The 14,500-nt window shown below is 37.1% G+C and overlaps 1 protein-coding gene across 3 annotated transcripts in view; it reads right to left on the reverse strand.

Annotated features, from left to right (window-relative positions):
• Positions 1-14,500, reverse strand: part of mapkap1 (MAPK associated protein 1) — a 199,333-nt gene that overhangs the window by 79,250 nt on the left and 105,583 nt on the right. For all 3 annotated transcript variants that reach the window (XM_067969731.1, XM_067969730.1, XM_067969732.1), the window contains one exon: positions 12,292-12,468. In XM_067969731.1, coding sequence (XP_067825832.1) covers positions 12,292-12,468 — 177 coding nt within the window. The remainder of the gene's footprint in view (positions 1-12,291; positions 12,469-14,500) is intronic.

Raw genomic sequence — 14,500 nt, forward strand, 5'->3', positions numbered from 1 at the left:
TGGAAATGTGGCCAATAATGCTGCAAGCTTCCCTACAGAATCTGAGCAATATACCATCGCCAGATTAAACCAACAGGAGAAACTCTCAGTGAACAGCACATTCACAACCAGCTTGCTGGGCGTTAGCAAAAGGATCCTCTCATTTTGCCAATCTGTTGGGCTAGTTTACCATGGTCAAATCCTTCCTACCAAGCAGCCGGCTGAGAACTGTCAAACTAATCATACATTACACTCTGTCACTGAATGTATGCTGAACCACAGCCATCATTTACATCAAGATCTGGAGCTGATCCCAGACTGCTCATTGCAGACTGGTTTACAAGCCAAACCACCATCAGAATTCTCCTTTCACAGTTACATTTGGAGGCATTTGGAGACATTTTTAAAAAAAAAACTTCACTATATGTTAGCAGTGTAGAATTAAAAAACACAATCAATTTAAATGTTGCTAAATCATAAACCTCTCACGACAAGTAACTTTAAAAAATCTTGGAAACAGACAATGGAAAAAAATCTGTAGCAGCCACAAATCCTTTTTAAACACCACAGTAAGTACCATGGTATAACTCTTACACCTACATACAAAAGCTGCAGATTTGAATGCTCATGTAAATTTAAGTCAGACAGATGGTAAAGATTCCACTTTCTCCATTGCTTGTTAAATGTAAAATCCATACCATTACAAAACACAAGAATCCTGCAAACTAAAAATTCAGATGGCATGTAAGGACTTACAGTGCATCCTATGAGACAGATAGCACTGTAGAAATACAAGTTTATGGGCTTATAAAATGTCTCAATTATGATCATTTTCATAACAATTATGATTCACAATTATCACTATAATGAAAGAGATAGTGTAACTGTGGATTTTGCAATGTAATATTAGAATATAGCTGATAGCTAATTTTCCTCCAGTCTATCAAAACAATTCTGCAGCCACCCCCCACAATCCCAAATAAGATAAAATGCATGTCCCATCATGTGTAATACACTTTCAAGGTTCTGAATCAGAAACTTAGCAATATCCTTTGCTTTAAGTTATTTCAAACTTACATCAGGAATCTCTGGAAATAACAACTGCTGCGGCAATAAGGAAAATAATTTTAAAAATAAAAATTCTTCATTTGGTGCACATTATGAATAATATCTGATATCTACAAGTGAATATGAAGCAGTAATCCAAACATAGGGTTCAGATAACCAACAGTTGACAAATGCTTTGAGATTATGAGGTCATCTGCACCCCTTAATTTGATTACTTATGAGTTGTCGTCATCATTTTATGGATTATGACATCCCTAATTACTTCTTGCAGGCAGACTAGCAATACTGGATGATAGGAAAATTTTCAGCATCAAGGCTCTTGAACTGAATATTTGTCATAATCTTACTGTTCAAGATTACTTGCATTAATACTTATAATATATGCACAGATGATCACAGGTTGGGTTGCAACTGATTACAGATGATTGCAGAAGTTATTTCACAATGATTGAAGACCCCTGTGGTTCCTCTCATGATAGAAATAACAGTTTATTCAAGTTGCAATGTCATACAAATGTATCTGTTTCTAAAAACAGAATATACAAGAACGTGAGTACAGTGCTGTGGAGCCCTAACATTCTGCTCAACAAAATAATGGGAGGTGAGTTAATGTCTGAACGCTCTTGATTTCAGCCATGCTGCCACGAAGAGAATCAAAGTAAACATCAGCAACTGCAGTTAGCACATCAGTGAGACCAGAAAAAAAGAGTAAAGAATGCAGTGGGGGTTTAAACCTTAATTCACAGTGGGGCAAATGATCGAAAATTATTTTAGAAAAATATAGAATAGAATCATAGAAGTTTACAGCATGGAAACAGGCCCTTCGGCCCAACATGTCCATGTCGCCCAGTTTATACCACTAAGCTAGTTCCAATTGCCTGCACTTGGCCCATATCCCTCTATACCCATCTTACCCATGTAACTGTCCAAATGCTTTTTAAAAGACAAAATTGTACCCGCCTCTACTACTGCCTCTGGCAGCTCGTTCCAGACACTCACCACCCTTTGAGTGAAAAAATTGCCCCTCTGGACCCTTTTGTATCTCTCCCCTCTCACCTCAAATCTATGCCCCCTTGTTATAGACTCCCCTGCCTTTGGGAAAAGATTTTGACTATCTACCTTATCTATGCCCCTCATTATTTTATAGACTTCTATAAGATCACCCCTAAACCTCCTACTCTCCAGGGAAAAAAGTCTCAGTCTATCCAACCTCTCCCTATATATGGACATTAAATCTCTCAGATGTCTCACATACATAGAATTACTTTGAAATGCAGTAACTTGTGGGTAAATGCTCTGGACATTCTGAGCACAACAATGAGATGAATAATCTGTTTTTGGTAGTAGTTGAGGAAGGAATATTGATTAGGACACCAAAAGAACTTCCTGCTTTTCTTTGAATAGTGCCAATAGATCTTTAAATTCCACCTAAACTATTGAAACAAACAGATTCTGGCCTTGGTTTTACACCGCCAACAACGCAGCATTCCCACAATCCTGCACTGGAGTATCAGGCTAGGTTATATGCTCAAATGTAAACAGGCAAAAGTTCACCCATTGAGGAGAATCCTATTTGAATATCCAATTGGGGCCCTGATTTAAACTCAGCTCCAGTGATACAACATTGAAGGGATCCCCATCAGTGGACCTATGTAACTGACCCCAGGAGAAGAAATATTCTTCATCAGTGACTTTTCTACAGTAAGTCAGGCCAGCATCTTTAACAGCTGGCTTGAACATTGAGATAATGATTTATTTTCACAGGCTTACATTACTTATTTTCATGTGTGGGCAATAAAAAGACCAGTTACGTGGGACAGAAGTGGTCAAGACAAAAAAAGATTACTATTCACATTGTTTCGGATGCTGATGTGGGCCCTTATCCGGGAAGCAGCACTACGAGGGTCTTCTGTGCACCCACTCATTATTTCCTTGATTCCTGGAAATAATTCTCAGCTTCATTCGATATATGTGTGTTTTTCTGATCTTTGAAACAGCCTAGATATACCAGTAAATCCCAGGGCAAAAGATGTGGCCCCATTTAAAAACACCTGGGTGACAGGGTTAAAGTAGGCAACAAAAAAAACCCCAGTGCTTATCTTCTAAGGACATTACTGACAAATTGTGTGGTGCGGGAATAAAGAATTACCGTCTGTATTTTTTCATTAGACTTTTCTTTTGTAACTGAATACATAAATCCATTGTGGCACAATGTTATATGTATCATCTTGCTACACCTGCAGACGTTTCATAAAGGCTGCCATGTCTCTGCAGTCAGAAATGATAAGTGAACCACCCGTGAATGTTAATGATAGTGATCATTCTGAGGTAACTGTGCTCTCCATCTTCCTCTACAGCTTCAGCAGCAGATCCAGGGTGGCAGGGTTTATTGGAGTAAAATGAAAATAACATACAAGGAAATTGCCACAAAATGCAACAAAAAAGTTACGATTGTAATAAGCCAACATGAAAGATATTATGCTGTCAACATTAAAAAAAATAGAAAATATTATGCTACCATTCTGTCCAATTACCTGTAACTGTAAATTATGTAATTCAAATGTGTAATAGTAAGTGGGATTCTAGTTTTCTGTCAAACTATAAACTTCAAATACCTACTTTATTTGTTTTCTTAAAATTATTGCCAAGCTTGAACATTTTATAAAATTAAATCCCATTTTTGGTTTATCACAGATGTAATGAAGCTTGTTTATCATCTTGCAATGCAATCTTTGAAGCTATAGTTACCGGTGAATGATTCACCATTTGGAAGTGAACTTTGGGTCAAAGCAGAAGTGTGAGCGAATGGAACTTTGAAGCTCAGCAGGATGAGGCTGTGAACTTTCACCCCAAGTACCCACTTACTTATCATTTATCTCATTGTTGTTTGCTTGACCTTGCTGCCATATTTGCATACATGACAGTGACTTCTACACGTCATTGGCTGTGAAGTGCTTTAGGTCTTCTTGAGAACATTAAAAGGCGTTATATTCTCAATAGAAGGCAGATTAGTATGATTTGAGGTGTGCTCTTATATGATGATACGGAGGATATGAAAGGTTATGCGAAACATTAAATCCAGTTTTATGCAAAAAATATTATCTTAAATTAACATACTTAGATACCTTCACTATTAACAAAGTTAGTTTGGAAATACATTTTGGCAGCTATGATTACATGTATGTCAAGTTCCTGATACTGGTTGAGACAGTTGGGTGAAGCAGCAAACACAAGTAATGTTACTTTCTCAGGGTTCTTTTCTTAAAATACAAACAGCAGATGAGTCACCCCGGCCATTTTTGCATACCACTTTATGGTAAGTTATTGTGTCTCTGAATGATGTGTGACACAGGTGAAGAAATGGCTAGTGGAATGGGTAAATTAGAAAAACAATGAAATACAAAAACGTATTCTGGAAGCATGCTTCCCTTCCGGAACTGGCTATTCCCAGGTACAAACAAGTAATTGCACATCGACTATTCTCTAATGGATTAGAAGCTGTTTCATGAGTGGTGTTCCTGCAATGCAATTGAAGATTGTGTATTTAAAAGATAGTGATTGCTCAGTATCTTTGGTCCACATTGCATGACGTACTTTAAACGTGCATACAGCAATCAAAGATTGACGCAGTCTCTCCCTGGTGCTGCTGGTTGTCTTATTACTTTCTCTTTCACCAAGTTCAAGTACCTCCCATTGTTTCGAGGAGATCTGATCACTAAATGAGATAGAAAAATAATTGTATTTATATAGCACTTTTTACAGAAAAACATCTCAAAGTGCTTCATAGGACCAATTACTTTTTGAATTGCAGTGACAGTTGTAATGTCTTCTGCGCCAGAAAAGTTGACCAGTTAATTCTTTTTTGGTGGCATTGGTTGAAGGAGGAATATTGGCCAGGGTACCAGAGGTACTCTGCTCTTCTCTGAATAGTGCCATGGAATCTTTAACATCCACTTAAAAACTGGAAAATGCAGGCAGAACTTCAGTTTAATGTCTCTTTCCCTCAGAACGACATTGGATTGTTATCTTAGATTATTGCCTTAAGCTCTGATCTGGGGTTCAAAATACAATTTTCTGACCCACAGTAAAGTGAGCTATCAACTGAGCAAAGCTGACAGTTAACGCATGGAAATTATGATAGTCTTTCATTGAAACAAATTTTTGTTGGTCAGCAGAGTATCGGACTTGCATGGAAATCCATCACCATGCTCAAGAATCTCCAAATCAAAATAATGGGCCAGAATTTGCTGTGGTAGGGCATCTAATGGCATTTGCCATCAGTTAGATTTGTCCTTCAGCTCAAATCATTTTTGCCCACGAAGTTGCTGAAAGTGCGAGGTGGTAACGGCGCAGCGAGGGAAACAGGGCAACCAACAGGATATCTCCTTAACCAATGAGATTTAAGGATTGGGAAATAAAACATAGGAAGGACTGAGAAGGAGGGTGAATTAAAGGGGGTGAATACAATGTCAAATCAGGTACAGAAAGAGAAATAAAGAGAGGAAAGGAAAGGTTGGATTGAGAGAAAGACAGAAAGGAAAATTTGTTTTTTAAAAATTGACATTTTTAAAATCTCCCCAAAAAATTCAAAGCCTGAAGGAATGAGACTCCACATTTGTAATAATTAATTTTCAGTGCCAGAGAGGTTGATTGGCAGTCATTAACACTTATCACGTTGTTAAAAGGGTACTTACAATTGTAATGACAAGTCTTGCCTTTCTGTGGCGAGTTTAATGGGCAATTAATGAGCAAATACAGCAAGTTCCTTATAAAGAAAAATGGCGAGGCTAAGGGTGAGATGCCGTTTTCGTGAACCTAATGGCGGAGCAGCACAACTCGGACAGCAACTTCTGGATACTCACATTTAACCGCTCCTCTTTTACCCATAAATAACGGCAAGCGCCAATAGCCTTGCCGTTATTTTGACAGAAAATTCTGGCCCAAAGAGAAATCTACAGGAGGTACAATTTTTGTACATTCAACGTAGAGTGTACACACTTGCCGCCACGGGACAAGCAACTTAACCAAGTTCAGAGAGCTTAGGTGCAAGTTGGCAAGAATTAGGGCTTAGGAATCCCCAACAGTTGGCAGTAATAGCCAGCTAAAGCCATGAAGAACACGGGTAAGCTTTCTGTTGTTTTTCCAGGCAGGACCACCATACACATTAGTGCATTGAATTGTTCACCCATCACCCCTGTGCTCGCTGACCTACATTGGCTCCCGGTCCAGCAACGCCTCGATTTTAAAATTCTCATCCTTGTTTTCAAATCCCTCTGTGGCCTCGCCCCTCCCTATTTCTGTAACCTCCTCCAGTCCTACAACCCAAGATCTCTGTGCTCCTCCAATTCTGGCCTCTTGCGTATACCCAATTTTAATCACTCCACCACTGGCGGCCGCGCCTTCAGCTGCCTGGGCCCTAAGCTTTGTAATTCCCTCCTAAACCTCTCTCCTCCTTTAAGAAGCTCCTTAAAATCTACCTCTTTGACCATGCTTTTGGTCACCTGTCCCAATATTTCATGTGGCTTGGTGTCAAATTTTGTTTGATTAACGCTCCTGTGAAATGCCTTGGGATGTTTTAGGCGCTATATAAATGCAAGTTATTGTTGCTGTAGTAATCTGGAACCAAGTGGGAAAAATCCCAGCTCCCAGTAACATGTCTACCCTTCCAGGTCCCATTAATAAGCTAAGCTGGCTGGACAATCAATAGTGCTCTAGAGTATTGAGGATTTGCCTGGTGGAGGTATCAGATCGGATTATTGAGTCTGCCACAGAGGGTTAATTGAGTTCCAATCTTCTATCTTACAGCCATCTCAATGCCAAAGACAACCCACCTATCCCCCCTCCCAAAAGGACAGTCACATGAACTAAAAGCATACTTGGAATGTTCATTCATTAATGAGCTGTTCTAGGAATGACTTACTCGTGGTAAAACTTTAAGCTTGCCTTCCAGTGAATGCTAGAATATCACACACCTGCTGCCAGCTATTAATTAATTTGAAAATCAGAAATGACAATTCACAGAAGAAAAACAAACGGATGTTCATCATCACAGTAATGATATTTGGAACCACATCCATAATTTAAGCTACAACAAACATGATAAAATAATTTTAAAAAAGAAAATGCTGGAAATGCACAACAGGTCGGTCAGCATCTGGAAGAGGCAGCCAGATTAATATTTTGGATGTGACCTTTCATCACAACATTTAACCGACATTTCTCCTCAAATGCTGGCTAACCTGTTGTGCATTCCCAACCTTTTGTCTTCAGAATTTTCTGTTTTGATTTTGGATTTAGAGACTTATCAGATGTTATTCAAGAATACATACTAGTTTACAGATTTATTGCATTTCTAATCAGCTTCACAAGATGGTCATCAATCACTAAATCCAGTTTCTTTTCACACACATCAGACAAAAGGTTCTATTAAGAAAACAGACAAACTAAATTCATATCTTTTTATTTCTGTCTTCAGAAATTACTAGGATCATTTTTGTGATATAAACTATTCACTGGAACAAACATGGGCCATACATTCTTGCTCTGTCCAATACCAATTATATTCTACATATGCTCATCAAAAGCCTCAACATTTTACATTTGGCCAAAAGTATAAATGTGCACTTTATTTGTATTTAAAAAGTGATTTGTTTAAGTATGAAGTTAATATAATGTAATTACAGCAATTGCCTATTTCTACACTATTTTAAGTTAACACTACTCATACTCCTAGGAATATACTAAAAAATCAATGCCACTTCCAGTCAGCATTGTGATCACTATGGAAAATGTGGTTATAACAGGCCTTTTTAAATAGTAAGATGAAAGAAAAAAAAACTTGTTAAAACACATTTCATCAGGAAAACCTATACTTGATTCAACACACTTCCCTCCACAAAATGGACTGGTTTTAAACAAAGCACTCAATACACTAATGATGGCATACAGGAGCCAAAGTAACTGCTCTCAGACTGTTCCTTAAAAACACTACTGCATTACTTTGCCAAAGTCCACAGAACTTGCCAAATTTGGTCATGCCTGCTTAGCTTGCTCGACTGATTGTGCCAGAAAAGAAAATAAGACACAGATGTATTTGAGCTCTTTGTGGTGCCAGTAAAAGACAGTTAATGGCTTTATCTCAACCCTCCCCTCCAGCTGGGCACAGGTGGAGGATAATGAGGGCTCTCTCCCTATTCAAACTCAATTATTTACCAGTCATGATAACCAACATCTTGCACAGACAACCACATTAAGCTAGGCATCAAACACACACCAAGAACTACTTCTGCTGACAACCACTGAGCTTTGCTTACAAACTCAAGTGGGTAATAGTTTTCATTGGCACAAATTTAACTCTTGACATTTTCCCCATCGGCTTCTGTTGAAATACTTCCTACTGAAATGGTATCCCAGAAACAATCTGAACTTGAATGTTTAAGTTATTTCAGTTAATCCCTCCTTTCCCACTTGTATTTTTGAAGTAGCCAACTCTGCCACCTCATTTTTATTCCTTGCTCCACCAATCTGAAGTAAAATGATGCATATAGATCCGGCAGTTTAGGAATAAGAAGTAATAGATTCCATTGGGGCAAACAAATTTACTCGAGCTAGTTTATTTGGAATCAGTTGCTAAGGAAAGTCTCAGGAGGAAAATAGAATGACGCAAAAAGGCATTTGAACCAGTAAGAACAATTTGGGAGAAATGTAAAAAAAATGGAAACTATATCCTTCAGCTGAACAATGTATAACTGTTGGTTGACAAAGATGTAAAGCATTTTGTTTTATCAGTTGGCTAGATTTCTAAATGTTTGACATAATAGGAATCTAATGTCCTCTATAGTTGTATATTAATAATAAGTACCATTTGCATTTTAATCAGCATTGTATGTAGATAATGACATGATGCAATATCAACTGAAGTCTGTACATCCTAGGCCCTGATGTTTTAAATAACTGCCTGGCTCCACGATAGTTGTTCCTATACTCACGTTAGCCAGACAGGTAACTACTTGTACAACTTAATAATACACTACTGACCCCTTAGTCAAGAGGACTGAGTAAACTTGATTTTTAAGTTATTTAACATTTTGTGATCACAGAATTAAAATTTGGAAGGGTGCAATAGAAAACTAATTAGTATCATGGCATTACTGGAGTTGGGTACTTTTAAAAAAAACAATTAACAGGATCAGTATGATGCAAGATAAATAAGTCATGTACTTGATCTATTGCTTCAGAACGAAACTACTCACCAGACCTAATGCCCTCTTAAAGGTTAAGGAATGCTCACATTCTCCTTCCTTTGCCCCCAAAGGAGGAGAAATCCCCCCACCACACGCACTCGCAAACACAATTATCTAATCTATTGTATCAAAATTAAAAAATAAATTATTTGTTTTAAAACTCTTTAAAATATTAAAAACACAAAAGGAGACCAGTCAATTCCTGGAGTGCACATCCAGCAACAACTCTTTCCTGTTGTGCCTCATCACAATGCTTTCCCAAGAATCTGACGATCATAAATAGCATTTTCCCCACAACTCCCTTCAAAGGCCGGTCCTTGATTGCAGTTTCACTAGCAATCACTTCCCTCTTGCCTATCTTCCAGCAAACTGCAGATGAGGGCAATTTTCTGTTAGCTCTCCTGGAACTACAATGCTGAAAGTCATCAGGAACCACATCCAAATGAGTTTGACCGCTAGTATTTTCTTTTATAGAAGACCATGGTGAAAACAAAAAAATGGTCTAATTGAATTGGATATGTATGCAGCTTGTGAACGTTATTCTTGTCATATATAACTTTAAAAACTATCCAGCAGGTCTGTGTAATACATACTTGACTATAGTCAGCAAATTCCTTATTTGTACTTTTAAAAAAAGGGGGTGGAGGGAGCATGTGAACTCAATTTCAATAACTGGAAGTTAAGCTTTAGAAAAGCAACATGAACTTCACATCCTTTCAAGTCCTGAGATTTGTGTCCACACAAATTTTGTCAGTACAACATGGGCACCATTTTGGGAGGTTTCGTTTACAGTACTGTACAATATACAACCTAATTTTGTCAGGGAAGTGTGAAAGTGGTTGTTACTGTCACCATTCAATTCTTTTTTCGATCTGGATTGGGGCCGAGGGGGGGGGGAGGGGGGCGTGGGCAGGGAACTGCTTATCCTGTCATAGGTTAAACAACGTTCTCTACATTTTTTGACCCCACTGCTTCAATATGATCAAAAGCATTGTTTTCACATTTCTAGACCCAGGGGTTTTTCCTTTGACCAAAAGTTATTGTATTCCCCCCTCTTTTTATTTTTGTATTCTTCATTTCAATTTAAACATGAAAAAGACTAGACTAGTCCTATGTGTCATTTCGGAGCATTGTACAGATGCATCTGCACATCATTCTCCAAATTTCCTGAAATGTAAAATTCTGAAAAAAAAATCTTTTTCCAGACAGAATCTCCTGCCAAAAAGGAAACCATGTCAGTTTTACTTATACTAAATCTATGTTAAGTCCATATGTAAGATTTCTGACTGGAACAACAATCTGGATTTAAAATAACAAACTATTGTAATGCTCTAAAAATGTAAAGGGCAAGATCTGCAGCTGGCACGCAGCCAGATCAAATACCGGTACACAGTACAAGGCATTAACAAAGCACTTTGGCTCAATGAAAGATTTTACAGCTACAGTATCTAATTTCTCAAAAGAAAGATGACCAATAAAAATTATGAAGCAAAAAAAGTACTGGAGCAACAAAATAAATTTAGTTAATCCCAAGGGTATTAAGTAAATGAATTGTTGGAACAAATACAGTCACCCTAAAGCATCTCCCTATTTGCACATAATTTGCCTGCAAAAAAATTTACAACTGGTATTTCCCACATTGTTAATACTGTACTGGAATACTGAGATTTATCTAGCCTTCTAGGTTACATTGATACATCAGTAAAGGCAGATTAAAGTTTGTTGAATCTTCAAAAAAATAAATTTTCTCAAGCTTATTTTCTTTTTTTAAAACCAGCTTCATACAGTTTTTGTATTGGATACATTTTCCAGGTTTTGAATGCCCTGAAAGTGCTCATTATCCCTATCACTAAAAAACGAAGATAAAAGTTACACATAGGTACAAATAGCACCCCTGCACTCAAAGGATTCTACTTTGATGACTCCAAGCTTAGAGGTGAAAGACATCTGTATTGCAACAAGCAGTAGTAACATTTCCACTGGCCCATTAGAATAGAGTCAATATGTCATAAAGTTCTGATTATAGTCTAGTTAAGTTAAGGTTATCTTTGTTGATTACTGACAATTGCACAAATCTGCTAATATTTGTATTGAGTTATATGTATTCAGATTTTTCATTCACAGAATATCACGCAGGTAGAGAAAAAACAGCAGCGCTACTAACAAAACTAAACTAATACAATCGAGGATGCATTCTGTTCAATCCTAAATATAGATTTATATCAGTGAAGAGTCAATTATATACAAACATATTTTGAGTGTACGCTACTCTTACTTTACCAATAGACGGTCGTTTCTTACTACGTTTGTAACATTAACGTTGTAGTTCTAACCAAGGTATTCCAAAGACCTTATGTAGAATTAAAACTGACATGAATACTTGGTAGTTATATAAAAGCATGACCCAACAACATGGACAACTAAAATTGCAGCAAATATTGATCTTTGTTTTGAGTTTGCAATCGGAGAGTCAAACGAGAAGGATTATTTTAAAATCTTTAAGAAACCATGGCCATAGAAATTTGTACAGTTGTCTGCTGACCGTTAAACATGAATTTAAAAGAATTCGCCAATATTTCAAGAAATAAGAATGGTATAAAATAAACATTGCAAAGGAAACCTATGCAATTATAATTCATTGCAAAATAACACACAAATCAGTCCTGCATGGAATGTAACCCCCAGATTAAACAATTTAAAATATATAATGCATATTGTATTGCTGTTTTTATCGTAAGTTATTTTGATCATTAGGAAATTTGCACAAGGTTCTGTACAGATAATAAAAATGTTCTATTATATTAACTGCTATTTCTAAAAACAAAATTTCACACATGGTAGAACATCAGTCAACTGGTTAAACACAGAAGTTAAAATGCTTAATGAAAATTTATCAAACCTATTAAAATGGATTTGCATTCTGTAATGTTCTCTTAATAAAATACAGTAGGAAAGATATGTCCAAGTTGAAATAAAAGGTTAATTTTAAAAAAAAACTTACATCCGAACAAAGAGAGACTGTTTCGTTGCCAGCCCAGGCGGTGAGTACTTCTCAACTAGTGCCAGCGTACTGAAGCCGAACTTGTGAATAGGCTCATTGGAATCTAATGGTGGAAAATCTCCATCGACTTCTCCATCGTCCTCAGCGATATGAAGGCAGTAGACATCCACATTTTCACTGCAGTAAAGAAATAGCAAGCACGTAAGAAAAAGTCGAATCGACAATGGTCAAGTAACTGCAGTGGTCCAAGTCTGGCTGCAGTAACCCCCTGCTGAGGAAGGAAATCCTGATTGGGCAAGAGAGTGCACTGTGCAGCAAAACAAATTCCAGAAAGTGGTTTGTTTTTAAATATAAAACCAACTAATTTATTTTAAAAAAGAAAACTTCAAATAAATAAATGTAACATTGCAATAGCTTACATTTTAACACATTAGCATCACATTAATGTTTGTAAGCAGAGCACAGACTTTGGCAGAAAACAAGAGAAAACCCACCATGCAACTGGTATTTTTGCCAACATATCCCTTGGCATTATTCCCATTCTTGTCTAAGCAAACTGCATCATGGTTCACAGATTTGAAATGCAAGAATACATGACTGTTATTAAGCATTAAGAAAGCTCAATGTTCAGCAGAGCACACAAGTGTTTTTAAATATCTAATCTATTTAACCATGAACAAAATGCTTCCAAAATAGACCAGACCCATACTTAATGGTTAGCTAACATCTTATTTTGAAGACTAACAAACATTTATATTCTTTTGGCACTCAAGTACAGCAGGCAATCAGAACACGAGCTTTATAGAAACATGTTGACAGATGAGACACACTTCAGCCAGAAGACTGACTTAGAATGCTATGACTGGTGGTACAAAGAGGCGGAAGCCGCTGGCTGAAGAGGACATTGCATTAGGAGGGAACACAATTGCTGTAATAATTAACTTCTTCACCACTATGCACAAAGTAATACTCAAAATAAAATAGGGAATGGCACAAATATACAGAGGCTATTACACAAGCTGCTGTTATTCCATCAGGAGTACCAAAGTCGCTTTAAACACTACAGTTGCAAGCTAAAGATTGCAGTTTTGAGTGGAACTTCATAAAATCACCACCAATTGCATTTATTCTATGGACCTCGTAGAAACTTTGGATAATCTTGAAATTCATTTGGTCTTCTACTATTAGCAGCACTTCAGGCAGAGGAAACAGTCTTCTCTCGTTCTTCCTAAGTTTCCATTTCTTACCGAGTTCTTCCTTCTCCCACAGCAGTGCCTAACATGGTCAGTATACTGAAAAGTCCAACAGACATTTGAATAATATACTAAAGGAAATATCTAAACCATTCAAAATTAGGCAACCAGACAACTAGTTGCAGTGTTGGTGTTTTGTCACTTGATTTGACCAGCTCAATTGCAAACATTGCTAAAGTATCCTAACATATTTTCTCTCCATTTGGCTCCATGAAATCTATACAAGACTCTGAATAGCTTTATGTCGCCGTCCTATATCATTTATCTCCATGTACCTGATATACTCTTCACTGGAATGAAATGCCTACAAATCTATGTGCTAAAAAGATCTTGAATTTCTTTAAGCTTTTTGCAAATTTTATAAATTATAACTTGAAAACACTTTTGCAAATGAGACAAATTATTTATCATTTTAGCCACTTGCATGCAGCACAGAAACTACAAAATTCTCTTCCTGGGTGACCATCAATCTTCAACATGGGCCATGACATCATAATTAAATATATCCAAACTGTACAATAAGAGTACATAGTAAACTCAGGATAAGGGTAACACCAAATCATTGAACCTCTATCAACAGTGTCACTTGGTCCGACAAGGTTGTCTTGACCGTCAGGTCAGGAAGTGGAAATTCTTAGTCGACATGATAGTTTATGGCATACTGGGTTCCCAATTTCAGCAGCGAAGAGTCCCCTGCAACTGATGAAATCAGAACAATGTTCAAACAGATGTACGAAAGAAAGTAAAGTCTTATAAAACTTAAGTCTTCATCGATCTCATTTAGGAGAACTTGCATCCCATTACTCAATTGCAGAGCAGATCAATGCATAAACCTGTTGTGGCAGCATGGCCTACAATAATACAATTCTTTTTAGTTGACAGTTTCCAATAAAATGGAGTACCATAATATTGTAACCATGCCCATTTACATTACTTAGAAGAGTGTCCCTGGTTCT

The sequence above is a fragment of the Heptranchias perlo genome, chromosome 31, assembly GCF_035084215.1.
Source record: "Heptranchias perlo isolate sHepPer1 chromosome 31, sHepPer1.hap1, whole genome shotgun sequence".
Classification (NCBI taxonomy): domain Eukaryota; kingdom Metazoa; phylum Chordata; class Chondrichthyes; order Hexanchiformes; family Hexanchidae; genus Heptranchias; species Heptranchias perlo.